We start from the raw sequence: 14716 nt of genomic DNA on the forward strand, positions 1-14716 counted from the left end.
GCCAGTGCAGCCACTTCTGCGAGGGCTCCGTGACCATGAGCCAGCCAGGCTGGCTCTGTGAGACCTCGCGCCCTCCCGACCTGTCCTCAGCATAGGTTAGGCTGTGTCTGGCCGTCCACCCTCAGGTCCTCCCAGGAGGAAGCTGGGCTTGTCCCCTGCAAGGTGGTCTCAGGGAAGGTGGCGGGTGCCCATGGGGCTGAGCCCCTCTCGCCTGCAGGCTGAAGGCCAAGGAGGAGGAGTGGCGGGAGGCGCAGCAGGGCTTCAACAAGATCTGGCGAGAGCAATACGAGAAGGCCTATCTCAAGTCCCTGGACCACCAGGCCGTGAACTTCAAGCAGAACGACACCAAGGCGCTGCGCTCCAAGAGCCTGCTCAACGAGATCGAGAGCGTCTACGACGAGGTGAGGCGGGCGGCGGGGGGCGGGGCTAGGCTCCTGGTATCCCAGCTGCGCTCCAAGAGCCTTCTCAACGAGATCGAGGGTGGGCGGGCGGCTGTGTGGGGCAGGGTTAGGTTCCGGGTATCCCAGGAGGAGAGGGGAACGCTGCCATTGCTGGAGCGGAGGTCCCACAGGTGGCCAGAGTGAGCAGCTCCTGCCTGGAGCCTCACACCCGCTTGTCACTCTGTGCACCCTGCGGTTTGCCCCGGCCTTGGCTGTGGAGGGTGGCCTTGTTGTGAACGTGCTGTGTGCAGAGCCTCGGGGCTGTCTGTCCCCAAGTGTGGCACTTGGCACCCTGCAGCTCTGAGACCACCATGGACTCCCCCAGCCCCACCACCTGGGGCCTGCCACTCTCTGGCCACGGCAGCACAGAAGCTGGGGCGAAAGCCCCTTCGCAGTAACTGCAGGTAGCTGTATCCGCTGGTGCTGGGCCGCTCCCCTGATGGCGCCTGTCTCCGCAGCACCAGGAGCAGCACTCGGAGGGCCGCAGCGCCCCGTCCAGCGAGCCGCACCTCATCTTCGTGTACGAGGACCGGCAGATCCTGGAGGACGCGGCCGCGCTCATCAGCTACTATGTGAAGCGGCAGCCGGCCATCCAGAAGGAGGACCAGGCCACCATCCACCAGCTGCTGCAGCGCTTCCTGCCCAGCCTCTTCTTCTCCCAGCAGCTGGACCTGGCAGCGTCCGAGGAGTCAGGGGATGAAGACCGGGACGGGCCGCCGGGGCAGGGCGCAGAGCCCGGCGAGCGGAAGAAGCCGACTGCCGGGCCGCAGAGCAGCCCGCCAGAGGAGAAGGGGGCCTCTGGAGATGCGCCGGCCGCCGCACAGCCGCCCCTGCCGCCGCCGCCGCCCCCGCGGCCACTGGACGATGTGTACAGCCTCTTCTTCGCCAACAACAACTGGTACTTCTTCCTGCGCCTGCACCAGACCCTGTGCTCCCGGCTCCTGCGCATCTACCGGCAGGCGCAGAAGCAGCTACTGGAGCACCGTGCGGAGCGGGAGCGGGAGCAGCTGCTCTGCGATGGGCGGCGCGAGAAGGGCAGCGACCCTGCCATGGAGCTGCGCCTGAAGCAGCCCAGTAAGCCCCGCCCCGCCCCACCGGGGATTGGTCCTCAGCGGCCCAGGGAGCCCCACTAGTCATCTGATGATGACTTGTTCACGGAGATCCACGTCTGCCGAGTCAGCCAGTTGCAGGCTGAAAATGCTTATATACCAAACACATACAGACTAATTATCCTGAATCTAGACAGTAACCACGCACATGCCATGTGCGTGAAGTTAGGTGATTTAAAGTCTACTAGAGGGTGGATAGTAGGTTCTCTGCAAACACTGAGTCATTTTATAGAGGAAACTGAGCATCTGCCAGTTTGGGGCCCGAGCTTCATCTGGGTGGCAGCTGTATGCATGTCAGGTCCTTGCTGGGGCTGGGGCCCCATGGTGAGCGTCCTGGGGCTCCCCGGGCTCCCAGGGACACTGGTGCAGGTGTTTTTGTTACCCCGGAGAGAGGCCCTGGCCTGGCCTGGGAGTGAGCCCCTTGCCCGTCTCCCCAGGTGAGGTGGAGCTGGAGGAGTACTACCCAGCCTTCCTAGACATGGTGCGGAGCCTGCTGGAGGGGAGCATCGACCCCGCGCAGTACGAGGACACACTGCGGGAAATGTTCACCATCCACGCCTACATCGGCTTCACCATGGACAAGCTGGTGCAGAACATCGCACGGCAGGTGAGGCTCCACCCTAGCTGGGGTTGGGGACATCGGTCCTTCCCCACTCCCATCCCAGGAGGCTGCCCCAGGGTCAGCACAGCAAACCTTCCCTTTTTAAAAATTAAGATGAAGGCCAGGCGTGGTGGCGCACGCTTGTAATCCCAGCGCTTGGGAGGCTGAGGCAGAAGGATCGCACAGGTTCAAAGCCAGCCTCAGCTACTTAGTGAGGCTCGAAACTTAGTGAAACCTTGTTTCCAAATAAAAGTATAAAATAGGTCTGGGAGTATAGCACAGAGGTAGAAAAGTCTCTGGGTTCCACCCCCAATACCACAAAAAAAAAAATTTTTTTTTGAGATGAAATTCAATTAAGAAGGCTAATCATTTTGAAGTACACAGTTGTATAACACTTAGTACGAGCGGCCCAAAAAAACTAACCCAGAAATCCGAAATTCTGAATGCTCCAAAGTCTAAAACTCAGCATCAACTTGACACTAGAAGTAAAAATTTTCAACTAGGTGTGGTGGCACACACAATCCCAGTACTTGGGAGGCTAAGACAGGAAAATCACAGGTTCGAGGATAGTCTAAGCAAATAGACTTTCATCGACCTAGTGAAACTGTTTCAAAATAAGAATTAAATAGGGCTGGGGATATAGCTCGGAAGTAGAATGCCCCAAGCAAGGCTCAGTGGCACATACCTACAAACCCCGTACTTGGGAGGCTAAGGCAGGAGGATCAAAGGTTCAAGGTTACCCTCAGCAACTTAAGCAAGACTATGTCTCAAAATAAGAAACACATAGGGCTGCGGGTTTAGCTCAGAGGTAGAATGCCCCTGGGTTCAATCTTCAGCATATCCCCCCCCCCCAAAAAAATTAAAAATCCACACCATGAAAATTTTTGTGTGTGTCTAGGGGTAGAACCCAGGAGTATTCAACCTCCAAGCTACACCCCCTTTCATTCATATATATATATACATATACATATACACACACACATAAATATATATACACACACACATATATACACACACATACACACACACACACACACACACATATATATATATATATTTTTTTTTTTTTTTTTTTTTTTGTAGTACTGTGGGTGGAACCCAGGGGCTTTTCTACCTCCAGGCTATACTCCCAGACCTTTTTATACTTTATTTGGAAACAGGGCCTCACTAATTTGCTGAGAGCCTCACTAAGTAACTGAGGCTGGCTTCGAACCCGTGCGATCCTCCTGTCTCGGCCTCTTAAGTACCGGGATTACAAGCGTGCACCACCACGCCCGGCTTACTCTTTATTTTGAAACAGGGTCTCACTGAGTTGCAGAGGGCCTCACTAAGTAGCTGACGCTGTCCGCGAATCGTGATCCTCCAACCTCAGTCTCCCAAATGCTGGGATGGGTTACAAGCGTGCGCCACCACGCCCGGCCCCCAGGACACTTTTTGTTCCATGCACAAGATTATTTAAAACATAGGAAATTGTCTTTAGCTATGCATATAAGTTACATTGAAAACAAATGAATTTGTGTCTAGACCTGAATTCCATCCCCAAACACCTCCTTACGCATATGCAATACTGGAGCATATGCATACTCCAGACTGAAAGCCCCACATCCAAAGCACTTCTGGTTGAAGCGTTTCAGGTGAGAGACACAGCCCGCACGTGCGTGGCGTGTCTGACTCCATTTCATCCCCTAGAAGGAGACCTGACCCACGGCAGCGGTCTCCCAGCCCTGGCAGCCGCTGCTCAGCGCGCTCCCCGGATGGCCCTTCCTGGACAGTCGGTGTCAGTGCACTCTTACTGTGGCCTTCGGGGCCGGCTTGTGTCACTCAGTCTCGCGTTTCCAGGTTGCCACAGCGCACGCGTCGCTGCTTGGTTCCTTTTATGCCCGAGTGATAGTCCGCTGTGGAGACCGCTGTGTTCTGTTTACCCTAATCCACCGTGGACACAGGTCATTGCTGCCGCGTGGGGTCGTGTGCTGTAGCAGACCTGTGCGCGTTCCGGGGCAGACTGACAGCGTGGCCCCCACGCGTCCTTGGCGGGACGTCAGTGACGGTCACCAACATTTTATTCCTGGCACGGAGCTGGCCACAGCCAAATGTCAGCCAGAGGAAGTGAGTTTTATAAAGGTAAACAGCAGAAACCCCAGCCTGTTGGATATGGCCCTGGGATGCAGGTCCTGCCTGGGCCGTGACCTGTCTCGTGGTCATTGAGCAAGGCTGTTCTTGTGAAGAACAGAAGCTGGGGACCCTGCTTCACGCCCCTCCCACCCAATCACAAGGAGCGTCTTAGAAAAGGTGGCCCTTTGGGCTTAGGAGACTTTTTTTTTTCCTTTTGTGGTGCTGGAGATGGCGGCCAGGGCCTTGCTCCTGCCAGACAAGCTCTAAGCACCAAGCTGTAACCCCAGCCCCAGGCACCTTATTAAAGTACACCTCCAGAAAAGTGCCCGGGCCCGCAGCAGACAGCACAGCGGGCTTCATGAGTGGGACTTCATACCCCGTGTCTCCACGGCCACCGCCGGACCACGGCACCCCACCTCATTTCTGTCCTGAAGCCTTGGGCCACGTGTTGGGGAAGCATGGCCAGCCCTGTCCTGGAGCCTCATTCTGTGAGACTCCTCCCTGCCGGGTACTGTCCTGTGCTCCCGGCTCCAGCCGCCTCCACTTTCCCTCCTTCCCGCCCTATCCACGTGGCAACTGCCTTGGCCGGTGCCGGGGAGAGCGGCGTGGGCATGCTGGGACCCCGGCCTGGGGGCTGCAGCCTTGTCTGCAGCGCCAGAGGGCTGCATCGGATGGGGCGTTTCAACTGTTGCTTAAGAAAAACCTCTCTCCATGGACATCTTTTGTTGAGCCTGTTAAAATCCCTAACAGCAAGCAATATGAACTGCTGCTGGCGCTGCAGTGGGGGCCGGCTGGCCTCTCGCTGCCCCGACCAGCGCCCCTGCTCCTCGCGTCTCAGCAAGGCAGCTCCGTGTGCTTAGCAGTAACTGCATCTCCTCGGTGCCTGTAACGGACCGCGCTCCTCGGGAGGCCTGCGCGGGCGCGGTCTCGTGTGGGTCCTCCGCCCAGCAAAGCGTCAGGAGGGTCGGGAGGGCGACACCTGTAGTGGCCTCGGGCTGCGTGCTCAGCCGGCGCCCGGCCCAGCTGTCTTCATTATTTCTTTCTTCATAAACATAAAGGTGGGATGAGATGTGCAGGTGCCCGAAGGTGTCGGGAGCGGAGCCCCGCAGCACACTCCAGCGCAGCCCGTCTGTCCTGGCACGCCGTCCCCCGCATCCTCTGGAGGGTGTGGTGGCCGCTGGGCCTGGCCACCCTGCCTTGCCACGGCGTCACACTGCTGTCCCTCCACAGCTGCACCACCTGGTGAGCGACGACATCTGCCTGAAGGTGGTGGACCTCTACCTGAACGAGAGGAAGCGGGGGGCTGCCGGCGGGAACCTCTCCTCCCGCTGCGTCCGCGCGGCCAGGGAAAGCAGCTACCAGTGGAAGGCGGAGCGCTGCATGGCAGACGAGAACTGCTTCAAGGTGAGGCATGCCCCGTGGACGGCAGGGGGCGGCCTGCGCCCTCCCCCTGCTCAGGCTGCGTGCCCTGCCACAGGTGATGTTCCTCCAGCGCAAAGGGCAGGTGATCATGACCATCGAGCTGCTGGACACTGAGGAGGCCCAGACGGAGGACCCCGTGGAGGTCCAGGTCAGGACCCCAGCCCAGAGACCAGAGGCTCCGAGTCCCCGGTGGCCCCAGGAGCCCTGGCCTCGCCCGCCGGTGACTGGGGGCCGAAGGTTCTGGGCTCGGGCTTGTGCGGGGCGGGGTGGAGGGAAGGTCACACGGGCTGCAGGCCCTGCCTGCCTCCGCTCGCTGCTCCTGTTCCCCTGTGAGGATCCCCTGTGGCCAGCACGGCTCCTCACGTATCCTGGGCTTGTCTGGTGGCCACGTCCTGGGTCATGGACTGCTGTCTGGCGGTCCCAGTTACAGATGAGGGCCCTGGAGAGCTGCTGGCCTTAGGCACCAGGTGGGGTCTGTGGCCGGCGGTCACGGTGTCTCCATCCCCAGCACCTGGCTCGCTACGTGGAGCAGTACGTGGGGACCGAGGGTGCATCCAGCTCGCCCGCCGAGGGCTTCCTGCTGAAACCCGTGTTCCTGCAGAGGTGAGGGGCTGCCCAGGGTGCCTGCCCCGCCGAGCGCTTCTTGAGTGCCTGGTGTGTGCTGGGTGTGGGTTGAGCGCAGCAGAGGAGTGGACAGGAGGCCCCGTGGCGTCCTGGTGGCCCTGGCTGCGGGGTTGAGTGCAGCAGCACGGTGGACAGGAGGCCCCGTGGCGTCCTGGTGGCCCTGGCTGTGGGGTTGAGTGCAGCAGCACGGTGGACAGGAGGCCCCGTGGCGTCCTGGTGGCCCTGGCTGTGGGGTTGAGCGCAGCAGCATGGTGGACAGGAGGCCCTGTGGCGTCCTGGTGGCCCTGGCTATGGGGTTGAGTGCAGCAGCACGGTGGACAGGAGGCCCCGTGGCGTCCTGGTGACCCTGTCTGTGGGGTTGAGCGCAGCAGCACGGTGGACAGGAGGCCCCGTGGGGTCCTGGTGGCCCTGTTCTCCTCGCCCCCCTGGGAGCAGCACAGCACACGCTGAACAGGTTGCTGGTCCACAACCCCTCTCCTTCCCGGGCATCCCCGATGCACCTGCTCCAGGAACCTCAAGAAGTTCCGGCGCTGGCAGTGTGAGCAGGCGCGGGCCCTGCGTGGGGAGGCCAAGAGCTCGTGGAAGCGGCTGGTGGGCGTGGAGAGCGCGTGCGACGTGGACTGCCGCTTCAAGCTTGGCACCCACAAGATGGTCTTCATCGTCAACTCCGAGGACTACATGTACCGCCGCGGGACCCTCTGCCGGGCCAAGCAGGTGCGAGGGTCTGGGCCCCTGACGTCCTGATGTCCCTCCTCGCATCGGGGTCCCGGGGGCGCCCTCGTGCACCTGGCCTGACGCCCCTCCCCACAGGTGCAGCCCCTGGTGCTGCGCCGCCATCACCAGCACTTTGAGGAGTGGCACAGCCGCTGGCTGGAGGACAACGTGACGGCGCAGGCGGCCGGCCTGGTGCAGGACTGGCTGATGGGCGAGGAGGACGAGGACATGGTGCCCTGCAAGACGCTCTGCGAGACGGCACACGTGCACGGCCTGCCCGTCACCCGCTACCGTGTGCAGTACAGCCGCCGCCCAGCCTCGCCCTGAGCCCTGAGGACCAGGCCATCCTGTGCCAAACCCGAGCCCTGCGCGCCCTGCCCTGCGCTCAGCCCGCCACAGGGCAGCGGCCAAGTGCCGAGGAGCAGGGACCTGCCCTCGCCCGCCAGTGCCAAATCCCTGACAGCGGTGGGCGCCACCTCCGCCCTTGGCTCAGATCGCTGGGGTGAGAGTGATGGGGTCCCCACCCCAATGAGAGAGGAGCTGGCCTGGGGCCGCTTGAAAAGCGAGCTCCGCCTGCGTCCGAGCCTTGTCTCGGCTTGGGTGTCGCCCGGCGAGCCCTCCAGCAGCCCCGCTCTGATTGTGCCCAGAGCTGGAGGCGGGCAGTCAGAAACGCACATGTATGCACACATATTTATTTCTGTACGCTCCGTAGTGGTCCTTGCCTTCTGCAGCAGCCAAGTCCCAGGCTTCTGGGGGTGAGTGCTCTTCTCGTGGAACCCCGCAAATCCCCGTTCCCTCCGCTGTCGCCAGGAACCACCTGCCTATCCAGGGGCCGGCCAGCTGCTCCAGGGTGCCTCTGCCTTCAGGAGCGGCCCTGCCGGAGCCAGAATCCCAGTGACTGGAGCAGGCACCAGTTCCTGACCCCTCCCACCGAGACCACGCTCCACCGGAGCTGGCAGGAGCCGCCCCACGGCCTCGCTGCAGCAGAGCTGTGCCAAACTTGAGATCCCAGGAAGGAAAGACTTGTTCTAGAAGTTTCCTGGGGACCACGGCCTGGCGCCCTTGACCCAGGCTGAGGATTCTGACCTGATGTGCACACCTGGGCCCTTCTGTGAACTCTGGATGCCTCCGTTTGCCAAGAAGGGAACTGGGCACAGGCCCCCGCTCCAGGCCCTCTGCCTCAGGGCTCTGGGGACACCCTGTGCCCGCCCAGGCCTCCCGTGACCCGCCCTCCCGCATGCATCTAGAGCGGCTCTTTCCGTTTTTGAGGACTTTCTGTTCTGGGGCTTGTCCTTTCTTCGCAGCTGTTTTGAATGTAGTTTTCCTTTTCTATTTATTTGCACATTAAACTTAAAAATTAAATATCAATGTAAAGCTAAAAGGCTCCATCGGGCATTTCTTATGAGGTGCCAGTGGCTTCTAGGGTGGGAACCTTTTTGGGGTTTTTTTGGTTTTTTTCTTTTGGTGGTACTGGGGATTGAACCTGAGGCATATCGCCAGCCCTCTGTGTGTGTGCGTGCGTGTGTGTGTGTGCATTTTTTTTTAAGGTCTTGCTAAGTTGCAGAGGCTGGCCTTGAATCTGAGTGTCCTGTCTCAAGCCACGTACTGGTATTACAGGTGTGTGCCTCTGTGCCTGGGTCCGGGGCCCCATTTCTGAAATCTAGAAGAATTAAAACAGTACCTCAAATGGCAAAACCCTCTGCCATTAATGTTCCCATTACGTTTCCATACTCATTTGAAATGAGAGCGTCTGCCTGAGTGTTCCTGCAAACCCAGTTCAAAGACCACACAGGAGCCAGGTGTGCTGCTCCGCCTTGACCCAGCCACTCAGGAGGCAGACAGGAGGATGGCAGGTTTAAGGCCAGCCTCAGCAAAGTAGCAAGACTGTTTACCAACGAAATTAAACAAGCTGGGCGTGGTGGTGCACACCTGTAATCCTTGTACTCAGAAGGCTGAGACAGGAGGGCCATGGGTTCAAAGCTAACCTCAACATCTTGACTCTGTAGCTTAGACCCTGTCTCAAAAAATGGGCTGGAGGTGCAGCATGGGGGTCCAATCCCCAGCATCACAAAAGATTTAAAAAAACCTTGCACCAGGCGTGGTGGCACACGCTTGTCATCCCCGCGCTTGGGAGGCAGAGACAAGAGGATCGCGCAGGTTCAAAGCCAGCCGCGTGCGCTGGCTTAGGAGACCCTGTTTCCAAATAAAAATGTAAAAATAGGTCTGGGAGTGTAGCCCGGAGGTAGAAGGGCTTCCAGGAACCCCAGTACCACCAAAAAAAAAAACCTTGCGACCACGATGCCTGCTCCACTCTGCCCCCACCTTTGTGTCCAGCGGCTCCTGGGCCCACGTACAGAGGCCGACGCCAATACCCACAAAGCCACGTCTGTGCTCCGTGCGCCCCTGCCTGCTGGTCTCCAGCCATGTGACCCTCTGCCCCACCCTACCCCGCCTCCCCTCGCCTAGCGCCACCCTCTTCCAGTGACACCCAGCCCCACTGTTACACAGAAACTGCCCAGCTGCCGCCTCGGCCCAGGGCACCCCGTGTGCAGCTGCCCTCCCCCACGTACCTCGGGGTCAGCGCCCCGGGAGTCTGCTGAGAGATGCTGGACACCGTCCTGTCTCCCAGCTGTAGCGCTCGTTGTTGGGGGGATCCTGGAGCCCCCCGGGCTGGCCCTCAGAAGAGCAGCTGGTCTCAGGTGGCCCCGGGCTCTGGCCCCAGCGTTTCACGCCCAGAGAAGCCCTCACAGCGGGTGGGGGGAGGCTGACACCTGGACAGTCAGCCTCCTGCTGGCCCTGACGTCTAGCAAGGGACAGCAGGGCCAGGAATGTCAGGTGGCCTCTGGCTGCTGACAACCAAGACCCCAGAGCACCCAGCGCCCAGATCCAAACCGCCCGCAGCTAAGGGGCCCTGCACACCCTAGTCAGCCTCGTGACGCCACAGCAAGGATCCAGCCACCCGTGTGTGACCCCGACACGCAGGAACAGGAGGCCATAAGGCTTGTTACCAAGCCACTGCGTTGCTGGAATTGTGCAGTGGAAGCTCGGCTGCAACGAAGGAAGCACCTGCGTGTCCTCACCACCACCCTTAAATACCCGGCAGGCGAGCTCCCTGGGGCACCTTGGGCTTGAGGTGTAGCTTGGAGGTGCAATGTTCCTGGGTTCCATTTCCAGTGTCGCAAAAATAATTTTTTTATTTTGTGTTTGTTTTGGGGGTCCGGGGGTGGAACCCAGGGGCTTTCTACCTCTGAGCTACACTCCCAGACCTATTTTATATTTTATTTGGAAACAGGGTCTCACTAAGTCGCCGAGAGCCTCACTAAGTAGCTGAGGCTGGCGTCAAACCTGGCCATCCTCCTGTCTCAGTCTCCCAAGCGCTGGTATTACAAGCGTGGGCCACCACGCCTGGCTACAAAAAAGAAAAAATTCTTAAAAGAGCTGGGGAGGCCTAGCTGGTGGCACACACTTTGTAACCGCAGCTCCGAAGGCTGAGACCAGAGGATCATGGTTAGCTACTTAGTACTTAGGACCAACTTAGTGAGACCTTGTTTCAAAAATAAATAGGGCTGGGGTGTAGCTTGGACGTAGAATGCCCCTGGGTTCCATCCCTAGTACCGCAAAAAATAAAAACTAAAAAAGAGCTGGAAGTTGCTCAGAGGTTGAGTGCCTCTGAATCCAATCCCTAGAACCACAAGAGGAGGAGGAGGGGGAGGAGGAGGAGGAGAAACTAGGCATGATGATGAACACCTGTAATTCCAGTACCTGGGAGACTGAGACAGGAGGATCACAAGTTCATAGCCAACCTCAGCAACAGAGCAAGACCCTATTTTTTTTATTATTATTATTTTTTTTTTTTTTTGGTGGTACTGGGGATAGAACCCTTCTACCTCTGGGCTACACTCCCAGACCTATTTTATATTTTATTTGGAAACAGGGTCTCTTAAGCCAGTGAGACTGGCTTTGAACCTGCGCATCCTCCTGTCTCCGCCTCCCAAGCACGGGGATTACAAGCGTGTGCCACCATGCCCGGCAGGCGTGGTGGCACTTGCTTGTAATCCCAGCATTTGGGAGGCTGAGACAGGAGGATCGATCGTGGTTCATGGACAGCCTCGGCTACTTAGTGAGGCCCTCCACAACTCAGTGAGACCCTGTTTCAAAATAAAAAATCAAAAATAGGGCAGGGGGTGTAGCTCAGAGGTAGAATGCCCCTGGGTTCCATTCCCAGTACTACAAAAAAAAAAAAAAATGGCTAGAGATGTAGCTTGGAGTTGGAATGCCTGAGTTCCATTCCCAGTATATATACAGTCTCAGCCTCCCAAGTATTTTTTTTTTGGGGGGGTGGTACTGGGGTTCCTGGAAACCCTTCTACCTTCGGGCTACACTCCCAGACCCTATTTTATATTTTTATTGGGAAACAGGGCCTCTTAAGCCAGCGTGGCTGGCTTTGAACCTGCGCGATCCTCCTGTCTCCGCCTCCCAAGAGCGGGGATTACAAGCGTGCGCCACCACGCCCGGCTTGTTATGTTTTTTGTTTGGTACCGGGGATTGAACCCAGGGACATTCTACCTTCAGACTATACTCCCAACTCTTTTTATTTTTTATTTTGAAACAGGGTCTCACTAAGTTGCTGAGGCTCTCACTGTCTTGGACTCCCCAAGATTAATTTTTCTCTCTTTTTTTTGTGTGATACTAAGTATTGAACACAGAGGCATTCTACCTCTGAGCTACACCACTACACCCTATTTTATTATTTTGAAACAGGATCTCACTAATTTGCTGAGTGCCTTGCTAAATTGCCAAGGCTGGCTTTAAACCTGCGGTCCTCCTGTCTTATTCTCCCAAGTACTGGAATTACAAGTGTGTGCCACCACGCCTGGCTTATTTCCTTCCTTTTTAAGGCTAATACAGTCTGCCTTTAAAAAAAATTTTTTTTTAAAGTAAGGTTTTTGTTTTGTTTTTGTGGTACTGGGAACAAAACCCAGGGGCATTCTACCTCCATTCTACACCCCGGCCAGCCCTATTTTTAATTTAATTTTATTTATTTCTTTATTTTGCAGTACTGGGGATGGAACCCAGAGGCATTCTACCTTCAGGCTGCACCCCAGCCCCATTTTTTTATTCTTTATTTTGAAACCAGGTCTCACTGAGTTTCAAAGGGCCTCACTAAGTAGCTGAGGCTGTCTGTGAACAGCAATCCTCCTGTCTCAGCCTCCTGAATGCTGGGATTACAAGCGTGCGCCACCACGCCCGGCTTTTTTTTTTTTTTTTTTTTTTTTTTTTTTTTTTTTTGTGATACTGGGGTTTCTCGAAACCCTTCTACTTCCGGGCTACACTCCCAGACCTTTTTTATATTTTCATTTGGAAACAGGGTCTCTTAAGCCAGCACGGCTGGCTTCGAACCTGCGCGATCCTCCTGTCTCCACCTCCCAAGCGCAGGGATTACAAGCATGCGCCACCACGCCCAGCTGCCCGGCTTTATTTTTATTTTAAAACAGGGTCTCACTAAGTTGATGAAAGCCTACTTGCTGAGGCTGTTCTCAAACTTGTGATCTTCCTGTCTCATCTTTCAAGTACTGGGATTACAGGCGTGAGCCACCACACTCAGCTAAAAATATGTTTTTATGACAATACACAGTACGGGAAATTCCAACAGCAAAAAGACGTGTGTGTGTGTGGAGAAAAGGTGGACCCTGGCTCCTCCTCCAAGGCAGTGGTACTCCAAGGTGGCCAGGCACAGCCTGTCACCATGGTGACCGTATCTTGGTTCTTACGGGTCGCTTTTGCTCCACTTTATTGGCCCTGGGGGACTGCTGACCCCTGCCCCCACTGTGCCGCCCTGAGCATCCTGGTCCCGACCTCTTCCTGTGCATGTGATTCCGAGACAGAAACTCTTGAGTCTTAGGGGATGTGTGTGTCACCGTTTCCATACACAATTCCCAGGCCTCCCTGCCGGGCAACGGAACTGTGGAGGCCCCTGGGTTCCCCTGCATGGATTCTTGCCTGTCCACATCCTCCAGCGCCGCCCTGCTACGGGAGGATTTTCCTGCATCACGCACTGGGGAGACAGGGGCATGGGGCTGAATTTGTCTTCGGTGCTGGTCAAGAACTAGAAGCCAGGCACAATGGCGCACACCTGCCATCTCAGTACTTGGGAGGCTGAGACAGGAGGATCGCAGGTTCGCAGCCAGCCTAAGAGTATACGTACATACATACATACATACATATATATATATATGGTTTTTTTAAAGGGCCAGGGGCATCACTCAGAGAAGACTGCCCCTGGGTTCAATCCCCAAGAGGAGAACGGAGAGGAGGAGAAGCTCAGAAATGTCAGGGAGCCCCTGGCCCCAGCAGAGCCCTCTGGGCCTTGGGCTGGCTCTGTCCAGAGCTCTGCTCAGTCACTTCCTGGCTGGTCCGAGTGTCCTCTATAGATTAAGACAGGAAATGGCCACGCAGGACCCTCCCACACCCCTGGTTAAGTTCATCCTCCTCGACCCCAATCAGCCCCTGGCTGGATCCTCCTGTTCCCAGACCCAACCGCACCCCACCCCTGAGGCCGGGCCAAGGACCCCAGGGTGAGCTCCCTGGGCGAGTCAGGTACAGGCCTCTTGCACTGAGGGATGCCGCTGAGGGGTTGTGTACCTGCCCCCGGAGCATCCATCAGCAGTGCTGCTGGGGTCCCGCAGAGCACCCGGAGCAGGGATGGAGGGGCTGGAAGAGGGGGGGCCTCCTAGGAAGTGTCACCCAGAGTCACCCCTCAGGTGCGAGCGGGCCAGGAAGGAGCAGAGGGGCCTTGGGGGCCGGGGGCCAGGGACCCCAATGGGGCCCAGTTAGGGTCCCCCAGGAGAAGGTGTTCTGGCTGAGGTGGGGGACCCCTTCCCCAGCTTCCTCTGCAGGACCCAGACCCGCCAAGGGGCCCTCTCCCCCTCCCTCCCTCCCTCCCTCCCTTCCTTTTATTAGGGATTGAACCCAGGGGCATTCTACCTCTGAGCTAACATCCCAGCCCTTTTTACCTTTCATTTGGAGACGGGGTCTCACTAAGTTGCTGAGGCCTCGAACCTGCCATCTCCCGCGTCACCTCCTGGGCAGCTGGGATTGCAGGCCTGCCCACTGCACCCAGCTAGATCCACCCCCTTATTTTTGCAGTACTGGGGATGGAACTCAGGAGCATTCTATTCTACCTCTGAGCTACACCCCCAGCCCTATTTTTTATTCTTTATTTTGAAACAGCGTCTCACTAAGTTGCAGAGGACCTCACTAAGAAGCTGAGGCTGTCCGCGAACCAGGATCCTCCTGTCCCAGCCTCCTGAATGCTGGGATGACAAGCCTGCGCCACCACGCCCGGCTTTCCCGCTTTCCTTGATCTCATTGCTTCTTTCCCAGGAGCAGAGGAGCTGGGGTATCCAGCCATAAGGCAGGGCTGTCCCCCAAGAGGATTTGGGGGTACTTTGGGGAAAGAGTCGCCCACCTGCTCTTGACCTCTGGCCGGGAAGGAGGCCTGGGCTCTTGTGGGGATGGCTTTGGGAAGGACTAGGAGCCCCGTGGGGGTCACAGAGGGCTGACCTGTCGTGAAAGCAGGAGCTAGGGACGTGACTGCCCAGCAGGAAGTGGCCACTCAGCCCCAGATGCTTCCTGGGCTGGATGGGACTGGGGGAGGGGGCTGCAGCCCAAGACCCTCCCCCTCCAGCTCAGGG

At 57.6% G+C, this 14716-nt stretch overlaps 1 protein-coding gene across 2 annotated transcripts in view; it reads left to right on the plus strand.

The window, feature by feature from the left end:
• SIN3B (SIN3 transcription regulator family member B) overlaps positions 1-7349 on the plus strand; it is a gene marked incomplete at both ends in the record, with an annotated part of 32498 nt that extends 25149 nt beyond the window's left edge. For both annotated transcript variants that reach the window (XM_080715817.1, XM_080715818.1), the window contains 8 exons: positions 218-401; positions 899-1514; positions 1987-2156; positions 5493-5666; positions 5740-5832; positions 6193-6287; positions 6818-7022; positions 7119-7349. In XM_080715817.1, coding sequence (XP_080571943.1) covers positions 218-401; positions 899-1514; positions 1987-2156; positions 5493-5666; positions 5740-5832; positions 6193-6287; positions 6818-7022; positions 7119-7349 — 1768 coding nt within the window. The remainder of the gene's footprint in view (positions 1-217; positions 402-898; positions 1515-1986; positions 2157-5492; positions 5667-5739; positions 5833-6192; positions 6288-6817; positions 7023-7118) is intronic.
• Between the last annotated feature and the right edge of the window lie 7367 nt (positions 7350-14716).

This window comes from Muscardinus avellanarius, assembly GCF_963383645.1.
Source record: "Muscardinus avellanarius genome assembly, chromosome: 18".
Classification (NCBI taxonomy): domain Eukaryota; kingdom Metazoa; phylum Chordata; class Mammalia; order Rodentia; family Gliridae; genus Muscardinus; species Muscardinus avellanarius.